Source organism: Triticum urartu, unplaced genomic scaffold (assembly GCF_003073215.2).
Source record: "Triticum urartu cultivar G1812 unplaced genomic scaffold, Tu2.1 TuUngrouped_contig_5071, whole genome shotgun sequence".
Classification (NCBI taxonomy): Eukaryota; Viridiplantae; Streptophyta; class Magnoliopsida; order Poales; family Poaceae; genus Triticum; species Triticum urartu.
In genome coordinates, this window is record NW_024115714.1 from 2,802 (window position 1) to 18,545 (window position 15,744).

At 47.3% G+C, this 15,744-nt stretch overlaps 2 protein-coding genes across 6 annotated transcripts; one reads left to right on the forward strand and one right to left on the reverse strand.

The window, feature by feature from the left end:
- Positions 1 to 1,056: 1,056 nt before the first annotated feature.
- LOC125528730 lies at positions 1,057 to 6,780 on the forward strand. Of its 5 annotated transcripts, none has more exons than XM_048693169.1 (3): positions 1,057 to 1,366; positions 1,479 to 1,486; positions 6,005 to 6,780. In XM_048693169.1, the coding sequence occupies exon 3, from the start codon at positions 6,040 to 6,042 to the stop codon at positions 6,553 to 6,555; it is 516 nt and encodes a 171-aa protein (XP_048549126.1). In that variant the 5' UTR covers positions 1,057 to 1,366; positions 1,479 to 1,486; positions 6,005 to 6,039; the 3' UTR covers positions 6,556 to 6,780. The 5 variants fall into 5 exon arrangements, with proteins under 5 accessions (XP_048549126.1, XP_048549125.1, XP_048549122.1 ...); XM_048693166.1 differs by lacking the exons at positions 1,479 to 1,486; positions 6,005 to 6,780 and adding exons at positions 1,487 to 1,622; positions 1,704 to 2,950 and having other exon boundaries at positions 1,084 to 1,366; XM_048693167.1 differs by lacking the exons at positions 1,479 to 1,486; positions 6,005 to 6,780 and adding exons at positions 1,487 to 1,622; positions 1,710 to 2,950 and having other exon boundaries at positions 1,084 to 1,366.
- A 2,384-nt stretch (positions 6,781 to 9,164) lies between these two features.
- On the reverse strand, positions 9,165 to 10,667 carry LOC125528731. Its single transcript, XM_048693170.1, has 3 exons — positions 10,502 to 10,667; positions 10,334 to 10,408; positions 9,165 to 10,259 (listed from the first exon to the last, which is right to left on the reverse strand). Exon 3 carries the CDS (start codon positions 10,214 to 10,216, stop codon positions 9,752 to 9,754), a length of 465 nt encoding a protein of 154 aa, XP_048549127.1. The 5' UTR covers positions 10,217 to 10,259; positions 10,334 to 10,408; positions 10,502 to 10,667; the 3' UTR covers positions 9,165 to 9,751.
- Positions 10,668 to 15,744: the final 5,077 nt, after the last annotated feature.

Below are 15,744 nucleotides of genomic sequence, written 5' to 3' on the forward strand. Positions count from 1 at the left end.
TGGCCATTTACCTTGAAAGTCATGGAACTTCATACTCCCTTCGTTCCAAAATAGATGACTCAACTTTGTACTAACTTTAGTCATCTATTTAAAGTTAGTACAAAGTTGAGTCATCTATTTTGGAACGGAGGGAGTACATGATAGCTCGTTTCTGGGAACACTTCTTAAGACATTTGTCGTATTCCAACACTACTGCAGGATGTTGCTAACGCGACACTACGATCAGAGACCCTTCAACGAAACTGTGTGCGATGCAATAATCGCAAACAGTGGTGTAAAACCCGTCAAAAAAGGTGCAAAACGTTTGCGATGATGAATGCATCAAACACAGTTCAGATTTTGGTTGCGTGTGCGATGCAGGGCATACGGTTCAGTTCAATGAACTGTTTGTGATGAGGAAGAAGAATGGAAATGGGCAGCCAGATGAAGGCGTGTGTGATATACGTCATATAGTTCACTCGGATTAACTATTTGTGATGAGGCGGAACAACAGAAACGGGCAGTTATATAAAGGTGTGTGCGATTGAGGGCATACACTTCAGAAGGATTAACTGTTTGAGATTAGGCAACAGAACAGAAACGGTCAGCCAGATCAAAGTGTCTGCGATTGATCGCATACACTTCACATGGAGGAACTGTTTACGATTAGCCACAACAAACAGAAACAGTTAGACAGATCAACGTGTATGCGCTAGACGGACACACATTCTAACTAAAAAAGCGTGCGCGATGGTAATAACGAGCACGCACGGTTCTTCGAACAGGACGTGTGCTGACATTGCCTATTACTTACGCGGCCGAGAAAACGTGCCCACGTTACGCCTTCTGGAAATAGTGCCGCACTTAGAGCCCAGCAATAAAATGCAGCATATCAAGCAACACAGACGCTTGATCAATAGATTTGCACGAAAATTAAAGTTTTAATCGTTTACAGTATATCAAGCGGGGCCTAAGTCAAAATTGACGTGAACGACCACAGCCCAACTGATTCGGCCGCGCGAACTACTGGGAAAAATATCGCGCGGAAGAGGCCGAGCATTCCAATTTTGGTTTAGAAAAAGATCGCAGATAAAATTGGTGGGTCCCATACCAGTACCAATACCAATGAGGCTGCTCGTCCCCTTCTCTCGTCTGGTGAAATCTGTCTAGGGGAAAGAGAAGGGAGCAGAGGAGGAGGGGCGGAGCGCCGCCGGCCATTGACGCCAAGCCCACCAAGGGCGGCGACCACGCCAAGAATTCGGCGACCGCGGGCGGGGCGGCGCGTCTCCACCGCCTTGCAGCCACACAGGCGGCCCGGAAACTCCAGGACCGCGGGCGGGTGGAGCACGACCGCGGCGGCGACGCCGGCGGCAACACCGGCGACCAGGTGAAGCATTCTCCTTTCCCCCCTCCCGATTTCACTCAATTCGGCTCACCTCCCCCAACCCTAGTTCCCTTCTGACTCTCCTGTCTCCCACGGTGGCTTTGTCTCCGACTAGGACTGCAGGTACTCTGCCCTTGCCTTTCTCGGATTCGATTAGTCAGCCGCAGTCTCTCATCCTTTTATAAGCAAGACACAAGAGGAGGGACGGAGGGGGGATCTAAGGCCTCTCACTTCGTCGCCGGATCAGATCTGGATCACAGTACGCGCTTGTCGTTTCCGTTCCTTTGTCTGTGAGTACTTTTTTTTCTCCACCATCAGAATCAAAAAATTGAACCTTTAGCTCCAGTTAAGGCCGGAAGATCGATTGGAGACATGTATAAGCGCCAGCACCAGGGCCTCAGCGGGGATCGCATCGGCAAAAGGCCGCGGCATGTGCTCAAGAAGCATCTCTATCTGTTTCTCGATGATTGGAAGGAGGGCTATAGCATGCACAAAATCGATGCAGACACTTTGCAAGACGACACCACCCAAGAGCAGGCTGGCTTCCCTGAGCCTGCTACCCTCCGGTTGGGGGCACGAGAACTTTGTCCCACCGTCCTAGGCAGCGAGATCTTCATAGTCACCGCCCCACGGTGCGGCCAAACTCCCATACTCGTATACAGCACCGAGACAGGGGGACTCACCATGGGCGCTCGTCTTCCGGCTCCACTGGTCGGTTGCTTTGATATCTCCGTGGCGGCTGCTGATAGGCTCTATGGATTATCATCTTTCCCGATGTGTGGGGAGCAGCAACATGCCTTCGAGGTGTTGTCGCGGGCACCCAATTGCAACAAGGAGCAATGGTCTACAAAGCCGAGGATGGACTGGTCCTGGAAAAGCGTGCCCTCTCCGCCTCCACTTCACGAGGAAGAAAATATCACCTCCTTTGCGCTGCACCCAGACGGACATACCATCTTCATGTCTACGCATGACCAGCATAATCTAAGTCTCGCCAGGGGCACCTACTCATTTGATGCCAGGCATTGCAAGTGGAGGTGGCATGGGAAATGGGTGCTACCGTTCGAAGGCCAAGGCTACTTTGACAGCGACATTGATGCATGGGTTGGGCTTCACGGTGATGGCTACATATGCACCTGCCAGGTTCCATCACGCAGCGACTCAAGCACTATGCAGCCAGACTGGCAGATATCCAAGGACAAGTTATTCTGCAGCGAATCTGAGAGGCACTTGGGGGCCACCCTTACTTACATGGGTGACACCCAATTTTGCCTCGTCGAGTGCGTTGTACGCGAGGACATGGAGCGTGAGCAGGCCCTTGGTGATCATGATGGTTGTGTGCTCCGTCTCGTCATGTTTAGCCTCAAGTACAATCGAAAGGGAGAGCTGCACACCAAGATCCATCGCACCACTGCCACTCTAGTGTCCAAACATCTCTTGGCATTTAGGCCTGTAGCATTCTGGATGTAGGAAGGAACTAGCCGTTGCCGTTGGTTGTATGCATACTAGTATCTTTGAGCACCCTTGATGTAAATTACGATTTGTGGTACTATATAGAGAAACAATAATAAAAAGTTATCTTTGCAATTATGTGGAACATGAGGTATTTTTTGTGTTAGTTCTGGAAATTAAATGCAGAGATGCCTATATGTTGCAAGAACTAAAAAAGATCTTGCAGCATATCATGCTAAATATTGATGATGGGATGCTAAAATATTGTACATGCAGTATGTTGATTCTGTCAAGCATGAAAGGTCGTTATAATGCTTGAAATCTTGCACACACACTTTCTTGGCTCAGGCGTGAAGGAGCAGCAGGCATCGCTGGCACCACTTCTACCTGCCTGGCACGCTGGTTGTCTTGATCTGAAGAAATATTCAGTTAGACTGGACATACAAGTACAACATAGTTTTTTAGCTAGCTTTTTCATAGGACTACCTTTTCTTGACACGGATTAATTTTACTGGGGTGGATCCATCAACACTTGTAGATCCAGAGTACACCATATTCCCTAGGATGGCTGTGCTCAGTGGGGGTGAGATGCTGATCTAGTGCACTTGTCGGTGTGTTGCATTTTGACATCGATGACAAGTTTTTAGGACATGTGAAAAGCAAAGATGGCCAAGAAATCAACTTTTGGGTTACCTAACATTACCTCCAGGGGAGCATTATTCCCTTCTACTGTTCCATGAGATGAGAGAAGGAGATGGTGCGAATCAGGAGCCTCAATTTTTTGTAGGGCTGTAGGCTGCAGTGCCTGATCTAGATGTTCTACACTGCTGGTTTGCTTCGCCAATGGAGTATCTATTCTAGATGAGCCTTATCTTTTGTCCTTAGTTGGTCTTCTTAGTGCTGCTTGTGGAACTAAACAATTTGGATGGTAGCAGAGCACCTCTGCTATCATCATTTTGTGTCCATTATCTTGCCTTTAGCACCATGTTAATGGTCTGGACTATGGAGAATCTTTGCTATATGACTAGTCTATTTTATTTCCCTTGTTTACTTCGAGTTTGCATTTTTTGGAACGATGAAATACATGGTTGCAATTTGGAACAGATAGTTGCTCCCTAAGATATTATCTAGAACGACACTACTCCAGAATCAGTACACCAATGGCTAAGCCATCCTGCTTTCTTTCTGAGAAAATAGGTGTTGGTACACATGTCATCTTGCTTTCTTTCAGTCTAGTCATGATGTTTGATTGAATAATTTTGGTTGAGTTGTTGAAATAGTTAGTTTGGATCCTTCCTTACAAGTTTAATAGTTTGATCCTTGCTCAGTGCAAAATTCTGTCCTAGGCTCCTGACATGTTTGCTCGTGCTCTTTGTGTGGCGATGTTTTTGTCTGGCACACTTGCACACCTTAGTTCAGTTCGGTACTCAGCACAATAGTGTCCATTGTTATTTTATTACGGCATTTGTCGAAAATCTTAGCAAGTAATTTTGGTTCCCTGGCTTTGATGACATGTTGAAAGAATTCCGTACTTTGGTTGTATGTTGGTAGACTGGTAGTGTTTACAGGCTCTTATCTCGCGCCATTTTTGCGTATAGAATTTGCTGCTTTTTCCAGGTAGAAATTAGTTGGCGATATGATCATTTGGAGCCAGGTGAAATCATACTGGTTCCTGGTTCCTGGTACCTCTTTGCTTGGATAAATATTTTTAGTATACATGGTGATAATTTTATTAGCTGATGTTTTTTTATGTAAACTCTTACATAGATTAAATGGAAAAGTCCAGCAATTTCAATGTTGCTTCTGTGGGTGGGCATGTATATTTCTGTATAATCCTCTTCATGTGGACTAACACTTCACATGTTAAACTCACCCATTCAGTGATGCCTCTTTTGGTATTTAATCCAGCTTCATGTTTATCTCACTGCATAATAAATCAATGATCTAAATATGATATTGTTCTGTGGATGCCTAATAAGGCCTCAGATTATCTCAGCGATTAACTTCATTGTGTTTCATCCTCCTTTATTCTTAAAGTTGCTTCTGTCGACATGATTTGCCAGAGCACATTTTTCTTAGAAATTACACTGGCAGCTTGAACCACTACCATGAATATATGCAGTGCAAGTGGGAATACATACATGTAGAATTTTCCATCTCCCGGTTTCTTTTTGCTGTTCCCAAAAGAACCGAACAACATATGGTGCCAAGTTTAAAGCAAATAAAACAACAGAATGTGTCTAGACTTTTTTTTTCACATCTTTGGATTGAAATGTTACTGTTAGCTGGGGCATCATGTTTCCATCTCCCGGTTTTGTCATAATGATTTTATGTTGAATCTCCTTTATGAGGCTAGTATGAGGAACCTGGAGCTGGGGTACCTTGCAAATATCTGCGGCATGCTGAAGCTGAAATTCCTGTTCAGATCAGGATTTTTTTTCCTTTGGTTGGTATTGAAAGTTAGCTAGCATCTGAACCTACCATACCTGGTCTGGTTGCAGAGAGTTGGTTTGTCCTGTTGACGTAGCTAGTGAATCAACAGAGCATCATTTTTCTTCCCCATTTGTACGCCAGCTAGTTTGCTAATTTGGATATTTGAGATGTATTATGACAGAGAGGCGTAGAGCACTTGTGCTGATTTGGAAAATGATGTAGTATTATGGTTGTTTTCACACTTGTTCCCTGATCAACTTGGTTGCTTCCAGCATAAATTTTGCATTGTGCAACTTGTACAGGAACTGAACTGTTGTATGTCAGCTGCTCGTATGTCAGTCTGAAGAGTTATTTTGTGTTGTGTGTGCCATGATCTGATGTGCTTAGGCCCGGCCCTTGTTCATCTGGCATGTTGATTTGTATGTTCACACGACATCCTTGTAAACCTGAACTGAACAGTTGCTGTCTACCGTCGTAAACCTGAACTGAACTGAGGTGTCAACTGAGTAGACTCTGCTTTCTACGTATGTCATCCTATTCTGCTGGATAGATGGGTGGATGGACAGTAAACTTTCTTTTTTTGGGTAAAGGATGGACAGTAAACTGCTAAGTATGATTCAAAGAGCTGGGTGGATGTAGCTGACAACCTGTCTGTCGTTTCCGTTCCTGCTAATTTTCTCCGTGTGTGTGAAAAACACAAATTTGAACCTGTTCCACCAGCTGACACTTGGTTCGACTTCTGTATCTGATACCACTCAGATTACAAGTAGTACCTTCAGGAAGGCGACACTCTTATGCAAGGCGACGACGCCACCGGCGACCTGCAGGAAGTGGTCGCCCGGCTGGCGGCACCCGCGCCCCAGTGCGAGATGAAGTTCGCCGCGCTCGGCAACAGCATCTTCATCGCCACCAGCCCGCGCTGCGGGCAGACCCCCACCCTCGTCTACGACACCGACACGGCGCTGCTCGCCATCGGGCCCCGGCTCCCGGCCCCGCTGCTCCCCAGGCTGGACATCGCCGTGGCCGCCGGGGACACGCTCTACGCGCTCTCGTCCGTGCACTCGACCGCCTCACAGCAGCACCCGTTCGAGGCGCTGACGCGGCAGGACGAAGCGCTGGAGCCCGAGTTGTCGGACGGCGAGCTGAGCTTGACCCTGAAGCTGCCGTCGTCCATGACGACGTCCCCTCCGAGGCCGAGCATGGAGGGGTGGTCCTGGAAGACCGTGCGCGCGCCTCCACCGTTCGCGGCCGGCTACCGGATCGTCGCCTACGCACACCATCTTCGAGTCCGCGCGCGACGCGGACGTTGACGGTCCGGGCCGTGTAGGTGGGTGCCTGATGATGTAAATTATGGTTCGTGGTAATTTAAGGAGAAGATAACAAACTTCAGAGATATGGTTGGATGATGCAATGTAATTTTACAACAATATTTTCTGAAAACCACAGATTCGGTCCCAAAAAAAAATTCACACACACGATACTGCAGTTTATGAAACAACTGTGCTCCGGTCTTCTGGTCCTTTGGGGCAAAAGGATTCTGCAATTAAAATATTTATTAGTTCATTATTACATTTTTTCTCATTTTACATGCTGTTACAAAAATAAAGAAATATCTGAGCTGTAGTACTGCTTACATAGAAAGCAGTCTACTCAGTTGAGAGAGCTCAGTTCAGTTCAGGTTTACACCAGTAGACTGCAACAGTTTGGCTGCCTCCGTAGCTCAGGTATATGCATCATTGTTAGCAAGTACTCCCTCGTTCTTAAATATTTATCTTTTTAGAAATTTGAAATAAACTATCATATACGAATGTATATAGACATATTTTAGAGTGTTGATTCACTCATTTTTCTTCGTATGTAGTCATTTGTTGAAATCTCTAGAAAGGCAAATATTTAGGAACGGAGAGAGTAGTACAACAAGCATGCCATGAACAAGAGCCAAGCCTACTAAGCACATCACATCATGAGATAGACATGCCACACACAATAGCTAGCTAGCTTTGTTAGCTATTCAGAGTGACACACGAGCAGCTGAGTCTCCTCCATCCTGTTACACAGCGCAAGATTTGACAGTAAAACACCGTAAAAGACATGTCAACAGTTGTTCCCCGTGGGACCTGCTTCTCCCAGAAAAGCACACCTAAATATCAGATAACATGATCCCAAAAACTATTGCGGGAACCTAACTGTAACATTTTGATCCAGAGATTCGAAACGAAGTCTAGGAATCATTCCGCGATTTTATTTGCTTTAAGCATAGCACCGTAAGGTCATGTTTGGATTGTCGTTTTCCTTTCAAATACACTTGTAGAAAATATAGACCTCTGTCTGCCGCTTCTTTTCCAGCCAGAAATCCTTCGCAGCCAGAAATACCCCGATGCCAAGCGCGGCCTAAGTTGTTCGGTTCTTTTGAAAACGAGAAAAGGAAACAGGGAGAAGGTAAAATCTAAATGTATGTATTCCCACTTGGGTATATTCATGGTATTCATTCAAGCTGCCAGTGTAATTTCGAAGAAAATTTTGCTGTGACAAGTCATGTGGATAGAAGCAACTTGAGAATATGAATTATACAAACAGTTCGCATCAATCCCACCACCCAAAAAACGTTCACATCAATCTGTTCCCAAAGCTTAAATCTGCACAAACAAAAGGAAAAGCTTAAAACCGAGTCTGAGAAAATAAAACCTCTCAGTAAGAGAGTATCCACTTTCATTTTGGCAAGTTTCTTTTACATAGTTTTCACAAGTTACCTAAGGTATATCAGATGATGAAAAGCAATGAAGTGAACCACTGAAATAATCTGAGGTCTTATCAGGCATCCATATAATTATATATCATAGCCTGTCAGGTGCTTAGGACAAAATTGCACATTGTGCAAGGATCAAAATACTAAACTTGGAGGAAGGATTCAAACTAAACATTCCAATGAATCAAAGTGTCACAATTACTTGTAATGCTAGAATGAATTCATCAACAAAAGTATGCACTCAAACAACACGACTAAGACTGAATAGCTCATGTTTTCTTGATGGCATGTGCACCAACACCTGTTTTCTCGGAAAGAAAGCGGAATGGCAAGTCATTGGTGTACTGAATCTGGAGTAGCAGGAAGTCTTCCCAGATAATATCTTACGGAGCAATCACCAGTTTCTAGTTGCAACCATGCCTTTCGTGGTATCAAAAATTAAAGTAAATGAGGGGAATAAAATAGAGTAGGCCTATAGCGAAGATTCTCCGTAGTCCAGAATTTTATCATTATGCTAAAGCCAAGATAATGGACACCAAATGCTGATAGCAGAGGAGCTCTGCTACCATCCGAATTGTTCAGTTTTACAAGCAGCACTAAGAAGATCAACTAGGAACAAAAGTAAAGGCAATAGAATAGATATTCCAATGGCGCTGCAAACCAGCAGTGTAGAACATCCAGATCAAGCACTGCATCCTACAGTCCTACAAAAAATGGAGGCTCCTGGTTCGCACCATCATCTTCTCTCATCTCATGGAACAGTGGACCGGGAATAATGCTCTCCTGGAGGTAATGCCCGGTAACCCACAAATTGATTTCTTGGCCATCTTGGCTTTTCACATATCCTAAAAACTTGCCATTGACGTCAAAATGCAACACACCCCTATGAGTAAACCGAATCAGCATCTCACCCCCACCGAGAACAGCCATCCTAGGGGATATTATGACCTCTGGATCGACAAGCGCTGATGGATCCATCCCAACCAAATTAAGGCCTCCTTTGGTTTAGAGGAATTTCATAGGAATTCTAGAGGATAGGATTCTTATAGGATTTTTTCCTTTAGAGTCCTTTGGTTCATAGGAATGGATTCCTATTCCTACATAGGATTGGTTCCCATCCTTCACATTTCATAGGAAAATAAAAAGGAGCCTAGACTCAATGGAAAAATTCCTTTGGTGTCAACCAAATGACATCTTGTTTCCTATTCCTACTCATAGGATTTGAGATACATGTCATCTCATTTCCTATAAGATTCCTATTCCTATGATAATCCTATCCTATGAACCAAAAGAGGCCTAATCCGGTGCTTCAAAGACCATGTTTCAGCATCGTAGTCATGTAACACCCAAAATTCTATGGTGTGTTTGTCACTGCAGATGCTGCACAAAGCAAGAGTGCCATCCATCTCCAGCAACGACTCTTGTAAGAAGTCGCCCAATCGGGCAGGACGACACATCAATCGAAATTTTTCAGCTGCTGTGTTGAACACCATTATGTAGTCCGCATCGCAGCCGTGGTATTTTCCAAGTTTCCAGTGCAGGCCGCCACGGTGGTGGACTGGTGGATGTTGGGACGAATCAGGTAGGCCCCTGCGTAACGCCAGCTCCAAGGAAGATGAGACTGTTGGTTGTGTGATGCATCCTTGTCTGATGTATCTTGTACTATCGGATCCCACCGCTATGACATAGTAGAAAGTTCTGTAATTTGTGTGGTATGCGTTGTAATTTGTCGGACTAGAGATCCATAACACTCGGAATTCTCATCCAGATGGTTGGTGCCGGTAGAAGCCGACAATCCGGTGGTAAAAACCACGCTCCGTCGGATGCTTTGCTAGGCGAGCATACTTGCGGGTGACCGGATTGCAGATGAACTGATCTGCCATGGATCCATAGGACACGATGAAGAGACCGTCACACACGGCCTGGAGTTTACGGTAGTCGTAGGTCCGGATGATAGGGCAGAGCTTTTGCCAGCCTGCGCCGGCGTCAAAGGAAAACAGGAGGTGGGCTTTCTGCGGCTCGACGACGTGGCTGAGGATTGGGAGCAAGGGCTGGTGGCGGTGGTTGTCCAGCATGAACTTGTCGGTCGAGGTGGCACTGTGCCACCACCTGCAGACAGCGCGACAGCGGAGGATGTCCTTGGGCGGCAAACGGACGAGGATCTCTTCGACAACGATCCCCTCTGGAAGATCGTCCAGGCCGGTCGCGCCTCCGTTGCCCGGCATGGTGACCAGTCGCCGGTGCTCCGTCAGATCAGATTCCGCCCAACTAAGAATAAAAAGGGGAAACATAAAGATGGGGCATGAGACGGATCCCTGGGGCACGGAGGCGAGAAGGTTTACCTGAGGCGCTGCGGACGGTGGCGAGCTACGGCGGCACTTCGACCCCCCTGCGGCGGCGGTGCCGCGTTCCGGTCTCTGGATATTCAGACAAGAACGATTTGAGGGAAAATCGATAGATGGAGACAAACAATGAATCAGAACGCGGCGGACAGCGTGCTCCGAGATCACCTCGCACGGCCGATTTGGGCGACGAATCTGTTCACCGGCGTCGGGGAAGAGGGTACTCCAGCGAGATAGATTGGGAATTGATTTTTTTTTTTTGCAGGGAAGATTGGGAATTGATTGAGAGGGCGGCGGTGGTAGGGTTTGGGTTCCCCTGTTCCCGTCTGGCGCTTTTCACAGTGAAAGTATACGCTTGAATAATGAAATATAGTAAGATTTTAAAGAATCAAATAATGCATCTACATGTATCATAAGAGCAACTCCAACGTGACGATCCAAACGGACACCCATTTTGTCCGCTTTTTATCCGTTTGGGTCGGCCGGACAGACACCCGTGTCCGCTTTCACGTTTGGTCGGCGTTTGCGCCCAACACCGGCCTAACCCATTTTTTGAGTTCGCGCGACACTTAAGCATTTCAAAATATAAAAACTTAATTAAACATTAAATGCCGTCCAGAAAAGCCGGTGAAAGTCCACGCGTCCACACTACATTTAATTAAACTAAAAAAAGAAAAAATAGGCGTCCCGCAGTCCTAGGTGTCATCCTCGTCGGCGTCGTCCTCATCGGTGAGGTCAACAAGGGTCGGCGCCGAGCCAGCCCAGGGGAACGCGACGCTCCGTGTCGGCGTCGCGCTCGAGCTGCTCGAGGTACTCGCCCTCGCGGCGCTCCTCGGCCAGCCGCAGCTGACGCCGGTGCTCGAGGTAGGTCGCCTCCTGCGCCTCTGTCGCCTCCTTTCAGACTGGCCGTGCGCTGACCCACTCGCGCACTTGGCCGGTCCACATGTAGCGCTCGATGGGGGTCGGCTCCGGCTCAGCCTGCTCTGAGGACGGTGGGGTAATCGGCGGCACGACACAGTCGCCGGCAGTGGAGAGGGCCATGGCCTCCGCCAGCCTCGCCTGGTACGCCGCCTCCTTCACCTCCTCTCTACGTCGCTCCTCCTCCTCGCTCTCCCGGAGGACCGCGGCTAGGGCCATCTGGTAGGCGGCCTCCTCACCACCGATTGGATCGATTTAAGGCATGTATCGGTCACCTCACCACCGATTGGATCGGGGTCACATGACCATTTGATCAACCCGTCATCATTCTCCCTCTTATTCCCCTCGCGAAATAAACCGCTTCCTCACCCTGTTAGTGTCGCTCGGCCCCCTCACAGCACCACACGCATCTCTTCGCCCCACCCTGTCTCCCACCATCCGCATTTCAAAACCGGTCACCAGGCCATCTTGCAGCCTGGACGCGCGGTTGCAGATCCACTCGGCGATCATAGCTTCCTCGGCTGTTTATAGCACCTGCGTTCACGGGTTGCAATATCGCTTGCAGCAGGGACGATGGCGGTTGCAGCACCGGCGTCGCTCAGTTGTAGCTTCCGGGTGTCATGTCGTCTCCAGTGTCGGCGTCGCACAAGCAGGGTTGTTTCCATGAGCTTTGATCTCCATTGATCATACTTCACGAGTTAGCGTTTAGTATCCATGCAGCAGAATTAGGAGTACCATACTTCTTACACCAGTAGACAGCAACAGTTTGACTGTCACCTTATCCTTCCAAGATGCATTGTTAGCAAGTACGTACAAGCATGCCATGCAGTACTACAAAACAAGACGCCAGATGAACAGGTTCCCCCCTAAGAAAAATATGCAGGTTTCGCTGTCTAGTGTCTATGTTCTGAACCCAAAATTCCAGTGCAACCGGTGCACTCTGCATCAGAACTTACGATAAATATTCTAAAATGTTCTGAAACTATATGACGACGGAGGAAAAAAACACTATGCACAAGCAAGTTTGTTTCCACAAGCTTTGTTCTCCATTGATCATACTTCACAGTTAGCGTTTAGCATCCATCCAGCAGATTTAGGATTACCGTACTACTTGCATAGAAAACAGAGTCTGCGTAGACAGTTGAGAGCTCAGCTCAGTTCAGGTCCACCGGTAGACTACAACAAGGTTATTTTAGCTAGTACTACAAATTAAGACGCTAGATGATCAAGAGCCTAAGCACATCACATCATGGCATGCTACCCACAATAACTAGCCAGCTCGTGAGCTCTTCACTTCAGACTGACACACGAGCAGCTGAATGGAGCTTCCTCCATCATGTTCCTGTACGCAAGAAGAAACACAAAAACGCCAGAAGATTGAACACCATCATTGTCTTCCGTTAAGACATATCCGGAGCTGCTCCCATGATCAAAATTGTAGTAGTACATGTCTACCCACACCAAAAGCATTGGAACTGCTGGAATTTTCCATGTGATCTAAGAGTTCACGTAAAAAAGACATCGACTAGTCACTATGTAAATGAAAAATATTTATCCTGGCAAAGAGGAACCAGTACAATTCTTTCTCAAAACATGTCAAAACCAATGAACCCAAATTAATTGCTAAGAATTTCAACCAATACCGTAATAAAATAACAACGGACACTATTGTGCTGAGTACCAAACTGAACTAAGATGTGCAAGTGTGCCTAACAAAAACATTGCCACACAAGGAGGACAAGCAACCATGTCAGGTGCCTAGGACAGAATTTTGCACCGAGCAAGGATCAAACTATTAAACTTGGAAGGAAGGATCCAAACTTCCAAACTAACCATTTCAACGACTCAACCAAAAGTATTCACTCAAACAACATGACTAGATTGAAAGAAAGCGGGATGACATGTGTACCGACAACTGTTTTCTCAGAAAGAAAGCAGGATGGTTAGCAATTGGCGTACTGATTCTGGAGTAGTGTCGCTCGAGAAAATATGTTAGGGAGCAATTATCTGTTCCTAACTGCAACCGTGACTTTCATGGTTCTAAAAAATGCAAACTGGAAGTAATTGAGAGGGATACAATAAGCTAGTCATATAGCAAAGATTCTCCGTACGTACGTCGATCAGAACTTTAACATGATGCTAAAGCCAGGATAATAGACACCAAATGCTAGCAGAGGTGCTCATATACAATCCAAATTGTTCAGTTCTACAAGCAGCACTACGAAGACCGACTAAGAACATAAGACAAGGTATCATCATCTTCTGTGGTAATGCATCCTACAACCAAAGTTTTAAATAGCGCGCTAAGCCTCTAAGCGGCGGACCTCTTCTAAATGCTATAGCGAGCTATTTAAAATGTTTGCTCATGTGTTTGGACAAAAGACCCTTAGCGCAGGACCTCTTCTAAATGCTATAGCGGGCTATTTAAAAAACCATGCTACAACCCTACAAAAAATGGAGGCTCCTGATTCGCACCATCATCTTTTCTCATCTCATGAAACAGTGGAAGGGGAATAATGCTCTCCTGGAGGTAATGCTTGCTAATCCACAAGTTGATTTCTTGGTCATCCTTGCTCATCACATATCCTAAGAACTTGCCATCGATGCCAAAGTGCAACACACGAAATTGAGTGAACCGGATAAGCATCCCACCCCCACTGAGAACAGCCATCCTAGGGAATATTGTGACCTCAAGATCAACAAGCGCTGGTGGATCCACCCCAGTCAAATTAATCCGATGCTTCAAAGACCAGGTTTCAGCATCGTAGTCATGTACCACCGAAATATCTATGGTGTGTTTGTCACGGACGATGCTGCACAAGGCAAGAGTGTTATCCATTTTCAACAAGGACTCCTTCAAGCAGTTGCACAACCGGGCAGGACGATACATCAACCGAAATGTTTCAGTTGATGTGTTGAACACCATTATGTACTCGGCGTCCCAGCCGCGGTATGTTCCAAGTTTCCAGTGCAGGCTCCCATGATGGTGGACTGGTGGAAACGAAAATGTTATACGGAACCATGGTTCAGCCGAACCTACGCTCGACACCATTGATCTCTAGACACTTTTCATAAAGACCCGTGCATGATTGATAAAAAAATGCATGATGGGAGCTGTTTGCATGTTAAACAATGCATGATGCGGATCCACATGTAGCAGGATGTTGAATCGTACGGCGTCGACCATAGGTTCGGCTGAACCATGGTCCAGAATCACGCCTCTCCTGGTGGAAATTGGGAGGAACTGATCAGGCCCCTGTGTAACGCCAGTTCCAAGGAAGGCGACGAGGAGTTTTGTTGTGGGATGCATCCTTGCCCAATGTATCTTGTATTATCAGATCCCACCGCTATGGCATAGTAGAAAGTTCTGCAATTTGTGTCCTCTGCGTTGGTAGAGACCCAAAGTACTCGGTATTCTCCTCCAGATGGGTTGTGCCGATAGAAGCCGACAATCCGGTTGTTAAAACCCTGTTGGGTTTGAGGCTTCGCTAGTAGAGCACACTTGCGGATGACCGGGTTGCAGATGAAGAACTCAGGCACCACGGATCCGTGGGAGACAATGAGGAGGCCATCAAGGGTAGCATGGAGTTTACCGTAGTAGTCGGTCTGGATGACAGGGCAAAGCTGTTGCTGATCTGCACCAGCGTCAAAGGAAAATAAGAGGCGGGCTTCATGTGGCTGCGGGTTGACGACTTGGCTGAGGATCGGGAGCAAGGGCTGGCGGTGGTGGTGGTCCAACATGAACTTGTCGGTGGAAGTGGCACTATGCCACCACCTGCAGACAGCACGGCAGCGGAGGATGTCCCTGGGCGGCAAACGGATAAGGATCTCTTCCACAACGATCCACTCGGGAAGGTCGTCCAGGACAGCCGCGCCTCCGGTTCCCGGCATGGTGATTGGTTGCTGGCGCTCCGTCTGATCCGATTCCGATCAACTGGTAAAACAAAAAAAGGAAACGTAAGGATTGCGTGTGATGGATTCCTTGGGCGCGCAGAGGTGACAGGGTTTACCCTGTGGCGGGACGGACGGAGGGAGTTAGTCAGGACTCAGGAGACGATGGCGAGCTCCGAGATCGCCTCGTACGTTCGGTTTTGGCGGCGAATCTGTTCACCAGAGGCGAGGGCGAGCAACTCGCGGTGGTCTAGCAACTCCAGGCCCGCGGGGTAGCGCGGCGCGGCGATTCCGGCGGCCACGGTGCGGCAGCACCAACGATCAGGTGACCCGTTCTCCTTTTCCCCTCCCGATTGAACCTCCCCAAATCCTAGTTCCCTTCTGGCTCTCCTGTAGGACGGTCCTCTCCCTTTACCCACGTGGCTTTGCTCCGACTAGGAGTAGGACTATAGCTATTCGTCGGGTCAAATAGTCAGCCGGAGGCTCCTTTATATAAGGAAGAAAAGAGCTAGTATGGCTAAAACAGTAATAAACAGGAGCGGGATAAACGAGTTATACCCTCCGATGGGCCAGGCAGAAACCGCGGCGGCGGGGGGGGGGGC

Coding starts and splice junctions, on each gene's coding strand:
- LOC125528731 (XM_048693170.1), bottom strand. CDS start 10,216: ATGCCGGGCAACGGAGGCGCGACCGGCCTGGACGATCTTCCAGAGGGG.
- LOC125528730 (XM_048693165.1), top strand. CDS start 1,736: ATGTATAAGCGCCAGCACCAGGGCCTCAGCGGGGATCGCATCGGCAAA.